General features: G+C 40.6%; 1 protein-coding gene across 4 annotated transcripts in view; it reads left to right on the top strand.

The window, feature by feature from the left end:
* Positions 1-11,741, top strand: part of LOC117410590 (homeobox-containing protein 1-like) — a 98,116-nt gene extending 86,375 nt beyond the window's left edge. For 2 of the 4 annotated variants that reach the window (XM_059025358.1, XM_034017252.2), the window contains exons 6-9: positions 5,140-5,222; positions 9,652-9,747; positions 10,636-10,730; positions 11,237-11,741. In XM_059025358.1, coding sequence (XP_058881341.1) covers positions 5,140-5,222; positions 9,652-9,747; positions 10,636-10,730; positions 11,237-11,380 — 418 coding nt within the window. In that variant the 3' untranslated portion in view covers positions 11,381-11,741. The remainder of the gene's footprint in view (positions 1-5,139; positions 5,223-9,651; positions 9,748-10,635; positions 10,731-11,236) is intronic. The other 2 variants (XM_059025360.1, XM_059025359.1) reach the window with 2 other exon arrangements.
* Positions 11,742-12,027: the final 286 nt, after the last annotated feature.

The raw sequence follows: 12,027 nt of genomic DNA, 5'->3' as shown, positions 1-12,027 counted from the left end.
TTCGCAGCCCATTAGTGCCATTGCCAATAATAGAGACTCCGTTTGAACGCATAGCCATGGATTTAGTAGGCCCCCTAAACAAGTCAGCCCGCGGACATCAGCATATTCTGGTTATCCTAGATTATGCTGCGAGATATCCGGAGGCTATTCCCCTCCATAATACTTCAGCTAAAGTTATTGCCAAAGAGTTGTTTGTGGTGTTCAGCAGGGTAGGAATCCCAAAAGAGATACGGACCAGGGCACTCCTTTCATGTCTCGGGTTACCAAGGAACTGTGCAAATTACTGAAAATTAGACACCTGAGAACCTCTGTCTACCATCCCCAAACGGATGGGTTAGTGGAGCGCTTCAACAAGACCCTTAAATCAATGCTACGGAAGGTAATTGATAGGGACAGTAAAAATTTCTTGGATTTCTTACTTAATGTTCGCTGTACGAGAAGTGCCCCAAACCTCTACAGGATTTTCACCTTTTGAGCTTTTATATGGCAGACATCCCCGGGGCCTTCTGGACATAGAGAAAGAGGTCTGGAAGCAAGAACCCACCCCGTATCGTAGCATTATTGAATATGTCTCTCAGATGCAGGACCGAATAGCTGCTGTAATACCCATTGTGAAGGAGCATATGCGGCAGGCTCAAGCCCAGCAGAAGCACAGTTATAACCGACAGGCAAGGGTCAGGGTTTTTCAGCCCGGAGACAGGGTTCTGGTATTAGTTCCGACCGTAGAGAGTAAATTTGTGGCTACCTGGCATGGCCCATATGAGATCATAGAAAAGGTTGGTGAGGTATATTACAAAGTGAGACAGCCAGGGAGAAGAAAGGTGGAGCAAATATACCATATCAACCTCTTAAAAGCATGGAGAGACAGGGAAGGTCTTTTGGCTATGAACGATAATGCATTGGTAGAATCTAAAGAAGTTCAGCCTGAACCACAGGTTAAAACAGCAGATACTTTATCGGAGACCCAGAAGCAGGAGGTATGAGATTTTGTAGGAAGAAATAGGGATGTGTTCTCCGCCATACCTAGCAGAACCGACATCGTACGCCACAAAATATTGACCAAACCAGGAGAGAAAATAAAAGTAAAACCTTACAGAATACCTGAGGCAAGAAGGGAAGCCATTAAAGGGGAAGTAAAGAAAATGCTTAAGCTTGGGGTGATTGAGGAGTCACATAGTGAATGGTCCTCACCTATAGTGCTAGTTCCAAAACCTGATGGGACACTTCGCTTTTGTAATGATTATAGGAAGCTGAATGAAGTGTACAAATGTGATGCTTACCCGATGCCTAGAGTTGATGAGTTGATTGAGAGATTGGGACCAGCTCATTATTTAACAACTATCGACTTAACAAAAGGGTATTGGGCTTATTCCAGTACACAGTACTGCCTTTTGGTTTGCATGGGGCTCCTGCTACATTTCAGCGCATGATGGATAGGGTCTTAAGGCCACATCAGGAATATGCAGCCGCATACTTAGATGATGTGGTCATATACAGTACTGACTGGGACACCCACTCGGTGAGAGTACAAGCAGTACTTAATTCTATAAAAAGTGTTGGTTTGACTGCTAACCCCACTAACTGCACAATAGGGCTGGGGGAAGCAAAATATTTGGGGGTTAATGTTGGAAGAGGCATGGTAAAACCACAAATTGATAAACTGGAGGCAATAGAAAAATGGCCACGGCCAGTTGGAAAAAAACAGGTTAGGGCATTCTTGGGACTAACCGGTTACTACAGGAGGTTCATTCCTGACTTTGCCTCAATAGCCGCACCCCTCACAGATCTTACCAAAGGTGGGAAAAACCTAATGGTAAAATGGAATGCAGAAGCGGAGGCTGCCTTTCAGAGGTTGAAAGCGGCTCTGTGCACACAGCCAGTATTAGTTATACCAAATTTTGATGGTCCAGTGGTTAAAGAAAAGGGCTTATAACCAGGAGGTCCCCGGTTCAAATCCCACCTCAGCCACTGACTCATTGTATGACCCTGAGCAAGTCACTTAGCCTCCTTGTGCTCTGTCTTTCAGGTGAGACGTATTTGTAAGTGACTCTGCAGCTGATGCATAGTTCACACACCCTTGTCTCTGTAAGTCGCCTTGGATAAAGGCGTCTGCTAAATAAACAAATAACAAGAATTCATTGTACAGACAGATGCTTCTGAAGTAGGGATAGGGGCAGTGTTTTCCCAACAGGTCCAGGGTGAGGAGCACCCTGTAATGTTTTTAAGTATGAAACTCTTTCCACAAGAGAAAAACTACGCTATAGTGAAAAAAGAATGTTTAGCAATTAAATGGGCATTGGAAGCCCATGGTGGTCAGTCTACAGGAACCAGGGACTGAGGCAGATAGGCAAGCTCCTGCTTCAAGTAATCTTTAAATATTACTTACTGGGCGGATGTTTTAAACTAATAACTGACCATGCTCCCTTAACTTGGATGAAGAACAATAAAGAGAAAAATGCTAGGGTAACCAGGTGGTTTTTAAGCCTACAGGCATTCAATTTTACAAGGCAATGCGGATGGGTTATCATGTGTTCACTATTTGTTCACCAAGGTCGCTCGTCCCAGTAGGTCTGAGCTGGGGGGGAGGATATGTGACAAAGTGAACTATAAAATATATGGGAAAGTGGTGGACGGTGTGTATATTGGTCCAAGAGTGACGAGAAGCCTGTATCCTCTCCATTGAATTTGGGTTACACAAGTAAGTTGTAGTCTTTGACTGCCAATGTCAGAAAAGACTACAATTCCCAGAGCTCCACAGGGGCGACCATTTTGAGACAAGGGTTTTCACCTGTCTCCAATTAGGCAGCCATAAAAGACCATGGGTTTTTTCAAACGCGAGGGTGTGCAAAGGGTATGACATACAGAGAGACCGATACATACTGGAAACAGATTAAAGGTTGGTGTTCTACCTAGGGGGAAACAATTGTTATCTAGTTTAAGTGTTCTTTTTTGTCAGTAAACAGCTTAGCTGTCTGACTTATAGAAAGGGGTAGTTAGTGCTTTAATAAAGAGCTAGGTTTTGTTTGGTTTATTTTGTTTATGTTGTTGATATTTGATTTGTGTGACTCTGGATAAAGAGAACACCATAATAAGAAAATAAACATACAGGCACCACCCTGTTTACAATAAAATACTGTTGTCCAGAGTGCTTGGTTCCGATATATATATATATATATATATATATATATATATATATATATATATATATATATTTTTTTTTCCTTGAATCACTACAGTATCAATTTCTAAGGTCCTACACACGTGGAAGGAATATGTTGTACAGCAACCCATGAAGTGGAGATCACACAACCAGCCTGGTATAATGCAGGTGAAACAGGACTGTTCCAAGAGATCTAAGTAAAACACTGCATCCCAACACTTTTTTTTTTTTCACCCAGGGTCAGGGACATAAAAATGTGAGATCAGCTACTGAAATGTGTGAACTGGCTTATTACAGTCTTTAGAAAAAATGTGTCCTATGCACATGACTTTTTCATACACTACAGCAATCCAATTATGAGACCAGCTTTGTTTATGTGTGCAAAATTTTCTAACTGCAAAAACATGCTAGTTATTATCTATTAGTGAAATATATATATAATACTCCATACAGCATACTGCGTATACAGTATAATGAACATGAGACATAAATGTAGCCTATAGTATAAATATTACAATTGAGTGCAAATGTTAAACTTATTTAAGCATTTGACACCAAAGGAGCACTATTAGAATATGGATCCGTTAAAAAAATATATAGTTTTAAAAAATATATAGTTTTCATCCTGATTTTATGAAGAACTAGTTTGTGTTGCTAATGCGGGTTTCTCAGAAAACATCTGTGGTCTGTTCAGGTTCTTTCGGTTTAATCCAAGTGGACCCTGTAGTCTACTTCCAGTTGTGGCGTAAATAGCAACTTCATACAGTACCGTATTTAATTTTAAATATTCTATTCCTACCCTGTTTTGAGAAGGGTTTGTTATCGATAACTTTTTTTTTTTTTTTAATAGGGTTTAGTGCATATTTGTGTAGCCAGCAGAAATTCAGTATGTTATGCTCCTTTTTTTTAAACTGCAACTACAATTTGACTGTGATTCTGCATCTCTGAAAATGTCTAGCCTAAGTCCTAAGTATTTTTTTTTTTTTAATGAGGAAATTGATAATAAGTACAGATAAAAATACGTTGGGTCCTGACTACAGTATTTGCACTACACGTGCATGACTGTACAGTACAGTGTTTCAAATGGTTTTGTGTATTTGGCATTTCCGTGTTTTTGTTTTATGACGGCTAATTGAGATATTTTTTTAATTATATACATTCTATGTTATTTACACTAGAGCATCAAAGTGCATAGCTATTTGTTTTATGTTAGAAATTAACAAAAATAATTTCTTTGGAAGTACTTCTGGCTTTTGTGGTTATATGGGTGAGTGTTTTAGTTTTTTGTAAGCCTAATGTAATGTAAATAATCGTTTTAGGCCTATTTGAAATGTTTCACCATATTTATAGCTGCTCTGGCACACAGTCTCTCAGCCTAAATGTACATGAAGGTTTTAAATACTCGTTCACCTTCTATCACTGACTGACACGCTACGCTTGTGAAAAGCTTGAAATGTTAGCTACAATCAGCCGTTCGGTGTGCATTCTGGGAGCTGTGATTCAATCTGGGTAGCGTCCTGCCATTATTTATTTTATATATATATATATATATATATATAAAGTGTTACACATTGCACTATATAATTTATCTTGCTTAAATTATCTCAGCATCAATTAATACTGAATTATCAATATGATAAACCTTACAGGTCACCACCAATTAGGTTCTAGGAAGAGTAGTTATCCTAATGTGGGTGGGTACCCTAGAATTTTGTAACTTTCACTTTGACAGCTGAAAGTTTTAGATTAAAGCAGCCAAATATGATTCAGTTTAAAAAAGGTTGTGCTCTGGGAATCTGTCTCTGGTATTATTCCACTTGTACTATTGCTGACCTGTATTTCTAGGAAAAATTAATAAACTGGAGACCGCTACTGTATTTTTGGCCTCCACTCATTTCAACTTTGACTGGTAAAGCATTCGTACCCTATATATGAGGTGGTGGCTGCAAGGTAGGCTGACTCCTGTTTCTATCCCCCAGCTATTTCAATGAAAACCAGTACCCTGATGAAGCTAAAAGAGAAGAGATTGCCAATGCCTGCAATGCTGTGATTCAGAAGCCAGGTATGAGTTAATTTAATTAATGCATATGTTATGGTAAAAGTCAGAATCTGGTCAATCTTAAGTTTTACCACTAAATGTCAACATTTATCAAATAAGGTGGTAAATGTCCAAAATTATGAAGACATTTACCGGTTAATCTTATGATTTACCAAAGCTTATTGGTAAATGCAGGTATATCATCAAAGAATGTATTTATTCCTGCTATAAATTGTCAATTAACAAAGTAATCATTCATATCAAAGAATATAATTATTTCTATATACACATTTACCATTAACAAAAAACATTGATGTCGAACAATATGTGTTTCTGCATATAAATGTTCCATTAACAAAAAACATTAATGTCAAAAAAAGAAGACTGGCACGACAAGCAGAGGCGGTTGCAGAGGAAGTGGCTCCATGGTGAGGAGCTAGTGGAGAGTTTGGGCACCTCCGAGGCGTGTGGAGTTTGGGCGCCTTCGAGCCTAGGTGGAATTAGCTGAGGAATGGCTCCGCCAGAAGGTCCAACCCCAGCCGCCTTCCAGACAGCACGAGACGCACCCCTCTGCCTTCCAAGCCCCGTGAGATGACGGGAAATTTGGTAACATGGTGGAGATCCCTGCCAGAATGCCAGAGAAGGTAGAGCTGCATGCCCGAAAAGGAGGAGCTGACGTTCCCAGAAGCAAGCAAAGCTGTTTTCTCTAGTCAAGGGGGGAGGAGCCATCTCCAGTGCCATGGAAGGACGAGCTGCCTGCCCAAAGGCCAGAGAAGGAGGGTCTGCCTGCCCAAAGACCAGAGAAGGAGGGTCTGCCTGCCCAAAGACCAGAGAAGGTCCAGCACTGTTGTTGCCAATGCTACTACCAGTGCCCTGTGCCGCTGCTAGCGTTGGAGCCACCCCAGCAGAAGGAGAAGGTGAGGAGACCACCACCCCTGTGCAACAGTCTGGCGCCTGTGAGGCACTTCCCTCGACCCTGCCTTCGTGTCTGGACCTATGGTCACTGGGCCTGACTCCTAGGTTGCTGCACCACCAGGCACAGTTGATCACCTGGTCTCCTGCTCCTCTCCCCCTGCTGGCCAAGACTCAGTCGACAGGACTCGCACCTCTGCCTGGGGCTGCCAACCTGCGCTCTCAATGCCTCGTCTACATTGTCTGGGTCCCCTGTCGCCAGTTCTCGGACCTGTTATGGAGGCCTGAACTGACCCGCCCTCCAACCCACCCACAAGGAGTAAAAAAAAAAAAAAGACTATTTGGGACTCCTGGAGAAATGGTTGGGGTTTAAAGGAGGGGGCCGTTTGCACAAAGGGGAGGTATGTGGCAAGGCTGAGGCCTGTCCCTGTAATTAATGTATAGTTGGTGGTGGTTTATACTAAAAGAATGTGTATTTTTATTTTTATTTTTTAAATACTGTGTGCTAGATATAACAGGGCAGGGAGATTAAACTTCCCTCCTGCAATTGAAAAGGAATGTGCAGCAGGTGACCAGGAATTAATTGCATAATTAATAATCAATTAACACTGGTCAACTGTCTTTAAAAAGGGCCTGGAAAGACAAGCTTTGTTTGTTCTGGTGTTTGGTGTGTTCCATGTTTTGCAAGCCTGGGGATGAGCTACGGGTTATCACCATGTGCAGACCGAGATACCTGCAACTTTACGGTAGGGATTAATTTAGGGGATTTGAATCCTTCCCAAGTTTATTTAGTTTATGTCGGGAGAGTTGCTGAAGCAGGACCTCCCTTTTAGTGGGAGTAACGCTTGGCCACCTTTTGTTTCCTGGCTTTGTTTTTGTACAGTGTTTTGTTTTGTATTTCTGTAATTATGCACACATGTGTGTGTGTTCTCTCACACTATGGATACCATTGCTGGTATCCTAGTGGCGGCCACCAACCACTGCAACTCCCTGCAATATTTGTGATTATTAATAAAACCTGGACGCCTGTGTGGCATTTCAATCGCAAACTCTCTGTGTCTCTCTAATATCTCAGTGGATATCCACACCATAACAGTACCCCCTGTCACACACATACATGGTTTGAACCCTTGCCCACCAGAAAGCGACTGCTTAGAAACAATTTCCCTGTCATTAACCAAAGGCACTTAGTTATTCTTGAGGTGTACCGGTAAATGTCTGATAAAGCGTTATCGTGTTTATTTCGGACATTTACCGCTTTACTTGGTAAATGTTGACATGTACCAGTAAATCTTAAGATTCACCAATATTGAGACTTTTACCGTATCATATACAGGGTTCCCACGGTCATGGAAAATTCTGGGAAAAAAAAGTCATGGAAAATGGCGAAAAATGGAAAAGTCATGGAAAGTCAAATCCATTTCAAATTGATGGATTTTCAGAGTCATGGCTATGGCAGTCTTCCAGTTTGCTGATTTCCCTAAACGGGAAAAATTATGATTGTGTGACAAAGTGGCTGAGTGGCAGCAGGTGCAGGAGTGATGCAGTGCGTAAAAGAAGCAGACAGAGATAATTGTAATCCGGTCTGGAAATGTTTTATTTTGGAGATTTCAGGTCTGGCGACCAAACAGTAATTCCTCGGCAATACACACCAATGTGTACAGCACGGGGTATATTACAAGAACAGTCAGTCCCAAATAACAAACGATATCCACCCCACAATAATACAAACACGATCACCAGTCCTGGGTGCGTGCAGTAGTGCTCATGGTGGGTGATACAGGTTTATATTTGTGACAATGATGCAGTGTTGTCCGGTTTAGTGCTGGCCCTTGGTGACAGCTCCGGAACTGTTAGCTGTCTAATAATGTACAAGACAAGACAATTACAAACAAACAAAACACAACACTCAGGGTTTTACTTTCTGTGGTTACTTTTACTGTCCTTCTCGGTTCTACTCACTAAACCAAAGCAAAGGAACAGATCACGAATTCTCCGTCCCCTTTTATGCTTTCACATATGCAGCCTCTCCAATCAGACATGGCCTCCAAGAAATGCCAGTTTTGGAAGGATGACCCAGAGTATGCCTCATGGCTAGAAGAAGTGAAGGATAATGTTCACAAGGCATATTGCAGTTTGTGCAAGAAAACAATTGATGTTGGAAATATGGGAATATATTATTATTATTATTATTATTATTATTATTATTATTATTATTATTATTATTATTATTATTATTATTATTTATTTCTTAGCAGACGCCCTTATCCAAGGTGACTTACAATTGAATAGATGCTATCAAGAGCCACCTGAAGGGTAAAGCGCACCAGTCGCTGACCCCATCAATGTCTTCAACCACACCAAAGGTCAGCCAAATCAACTGATGGTGATGGGTCATCTGGTACATCAGACAGCAGCTATTTCTTGTCAGCTGGCAAGAATACAGCAACACTGCAAGGATCCATGGAAATTGCTATTGCCAATGATGATGTAATCAAGGCAGAAGTTATCTGGGCACTGAAGGTGGTAATGAGCCTTTACTCATTTAATTCTTGTCAGAATGCTTTACAGGTCTTTGCCAATATGTTTCCTGATAGCAAAATTGCACAGGAATTCACATGTGGAGCTACAAAGTGTGCCTACTTAGTATGTTTTGGCCTTTGACGAATGCCTGAACAGAATCTCTCAGAATGAGCAGATGGACCTTATAGTCAGATACTGGGACAATGACACTGATCAAGTGGCTGTAAGGTATCTTGGAAGAATTCCTTGGTCATGCCATGCAGCTGACCTAATGGAGCACTTCAAACAAGGTACAGCCCATCCAAAGTGCTTATTGCAGATCTCGATGAATGGCCCAAACATTAACTGGAGATTCTACTAGGATTTTGTGCAAGAGCGCCAGACTCAGGAACTGCCAGAGCTTCTAAATATCGGAAGCTGTGGACTCCACGTTGTCCATGGAAGCCTTCAAAAGGGAGCCAATGAAACTGGATGGAAGCTGGGATGCAGTTTCCTGAATTTTTTTACTTACAGGGTGTTTTGAATAGACTGTATTTTTCGAGGCCAATTAGAAAATATAATTTTGCCTTTAGATTGTATACTCTAACTATTTAGTAACTGTGATTTGTTTTGTTAAAGTGTAAAGTGGGTGGATTGGATGGCTGCAAGGGGAGGAGGAGGTCATCTTGACAAGAAAGCTATCCTATCATGTTGATCAATATTATCATTATTTCCTGTGTACCGATCTAACTTTCCTGTCAAAAATCAGATCTGCGTGGGAACCCTGCACTGTCTTGCTCGTTTTATCCAGGACCTAGTCTTAAACTGACAGTAAATTATGTTTTGTTGTAAATTCCAACAAAACGTAATAGTGCTAGGAATGTAACATTTACTCAGCACTGTTGGAAATACATGTCATTGGTGCATGAGGGTTATTAGAAATCTTTATTTTATTACCCTATTTCAAACAACATTTACACATTGAAACTTGCTTGAGTGCGTATTTTCACTCATTCACAATCTGTGTCTCTTTCTTCAGGGAAAAAGCTATCAGACTTGGAGAGAGTCACCTCCCTGAAGGTCTACAACTGGTTTGCAAACCGACGGAAGGAAATCAAGAGAAGAGCTAATATTGGTAATGTGTCAAAAAGGGGACTTCTGTAGTGGCTTTGAATATATATTTATTTTAATACAATAACAGGGTGGGCAGTGAAAAGGGTAATGACACAAAGTGTAGGGAGGAAATTGTTAATTTATGCCATTTCCACTGCCTGGCACTTTCCACTGCTAGCATGGTTATCGGGCCAGGTTTTGTATCTCATACTCGATGTACCCAAAGTGGCTACAAAAGAAGAGCGTCGTCACGTAGTCAGGAGGTGTGTGTAGGAAAAAAAACAACAGACAAAACGCTACTATTAATGCATTTCTTTACAATGTATTATTGTTTTACATTTAGCAATGTGAAGCCTTCATTTTTAAAAGAACATACACATTGAAAGCTAAATCAGTAAACTTACCACACGAGCATTGCGGCATGGAATGAAATCACTGTCACTATCTGTTGATGAAGAACAATCAGATTCACTTTCCATCGGTCTTCTTTTGTAAGGTGGGTCTTGAGAAGTCTGTCTAAATTTGTATAGTGCCATAATGAAAATAGCAATCAACATTCTTTCAATTTCAGCTTCCATTGATCGGACTGCTTTGCTCTAAACACAATCCTCCCAAAGTTTTTTTTTTTTTTAACAATGCAATCCCACAGCGACCTTTGACACGCAACAAGATTTTCTGGAGTGGCCAGGTTTGGAAAAAAGCACTGAAACACTATTTTGATTTTGTCAGCTAGCCACCACTGTTGAGATCAGTTGAACAGCCCCCCATTAATAGATTTATTTTGGCAGGGCAGACGCCTTTATCCATAAAAAAGGTGATGTATGACTAGAATAGGCACTGTCTGAATATAGAATGTTAAATGTGCATGAATTATCTCAGATATTTTATGGTAAGGTCTGTTTTTTCGAAGAAGCAGCAATCCTGGAGAGCCATGGGATTGATGTGCAGAGTCCAGGAGGACACTCCAATAGTGACGACATTGATGGCAATGACTACTCCGAGCAGGTAGGGGGCATTGTATGGGTAAGGATTGTATTGTTCTTGTTACCATTGGCACTTAACATTCTTAAATGGAAGCATTTATATTGATAAATAGTTATGGTGTTTAACTAAAGTACTGTAGATGAACTTCTGAAATTAAAAAAGTGCAAAATTGTAGTTTTGAATAAACTTGTTTTAAATATAATTGTATTGTTTGTATTTAAACTAGTTTTACAAGTGTATAAAGATGTTATTGTATTGGAGCCATTTTATTACCTCTACCATGCAAGGGCTTGTTGCTGTTGTGTAAATACATTTAGTAATTTAATGTGGTTTTCCAGGAAATTATTTTGTGTTCATTTAAAAATCTGTAGATTGAATGGGTATCACATTTTAAATAGTTGGTGTGTGTGTGTGTGTGTGTGCATCTGTGTTTTAAATTTCTTTAGGTTAAAGTAAATTGTTTTGTCTTGATGTCAGTGATTTTCTCTAGTTAAATATTTCTAACTAGCATCTCCTCTTCACGGCAGGATGACAGTACCAGCCACAGTGACCACCAGGATCCGATCTCTCTAGCTGTGGAAATGGCTGCTGTCAATCACACCATATTAGCACTGGCAAGACAAGGCGGGGCCGGGGAGATCAAGACAGAGGTGCTGGATGACGACGACTGAGGTTCTCGCATGAGGAACTTGGGGGGGAAGGGAGAGGAAGTTAGAGTATGTGGTGACCAAAACAATTCTCGTTTAGCGCCTTTGCAGATCTGCTCTGTCCTGAATTTCTCTAATCCCCTTTCAGCAACATAATGTTTGTAACATGAATTTATATGCTCGTCCATTTAAAAGAGAAAACTAAAAAAAAGCCCAGCCTGTTTACCTCACTTGGCATGGTGCTGTTTGCCTTGGCTTTCATATGCCTAGCATTAGAGATAAAGGACCCCGACCCCTCCTTCAAGTAGTACAATTCAAGCAGACTCCCTCAGTTGTTATAAGTGATTCCAATGTCCTTGCGTTTGATGTAAATATGCTTCCTTTACCTGTGTCTTTTGTTTCTCTATTTCTAATTTATCTGCCCAGTGATATGGAACACACACAGTACAGCCCAGGGTCATGAGCCCATCTCCCTACTCCTCCCAAGACTAAATACCATACAGTGTTAAAAAGGAAGGTAAAACCATAGAAATATACAGTCAAATAAATCAGCTAAAGCCTTCGGCCTTGTTATAACTGAAATAATTTGACAAAGCATTTATATAGTGTGTTTTTTTTCAGTATTTAAATGGGTTATTTTAAGTGCTGCAGGCCTGGAAGTGAAACACTGC

Source organism: Acipenser ruthenus, chromosome 6, assembly GCF_902713425.1.
Source record: "Acipenser ruthenus chromosome 6, fAciRut3.2 maternal haplotype, whole genome shotgun sequence".
Classification (NCBI taxonomy): domain Eukaryota; kingdom Metazoa; phylum Chordata; class Actinopteri; order Acipenseriformes; family Acipenseridae; genus Acipenser; species Acipenser ruthenus.
Note: the sequence above shows the minus strand (reverse complement) of the source record. Positions and strands in the feature narration are given on the sequence as shown.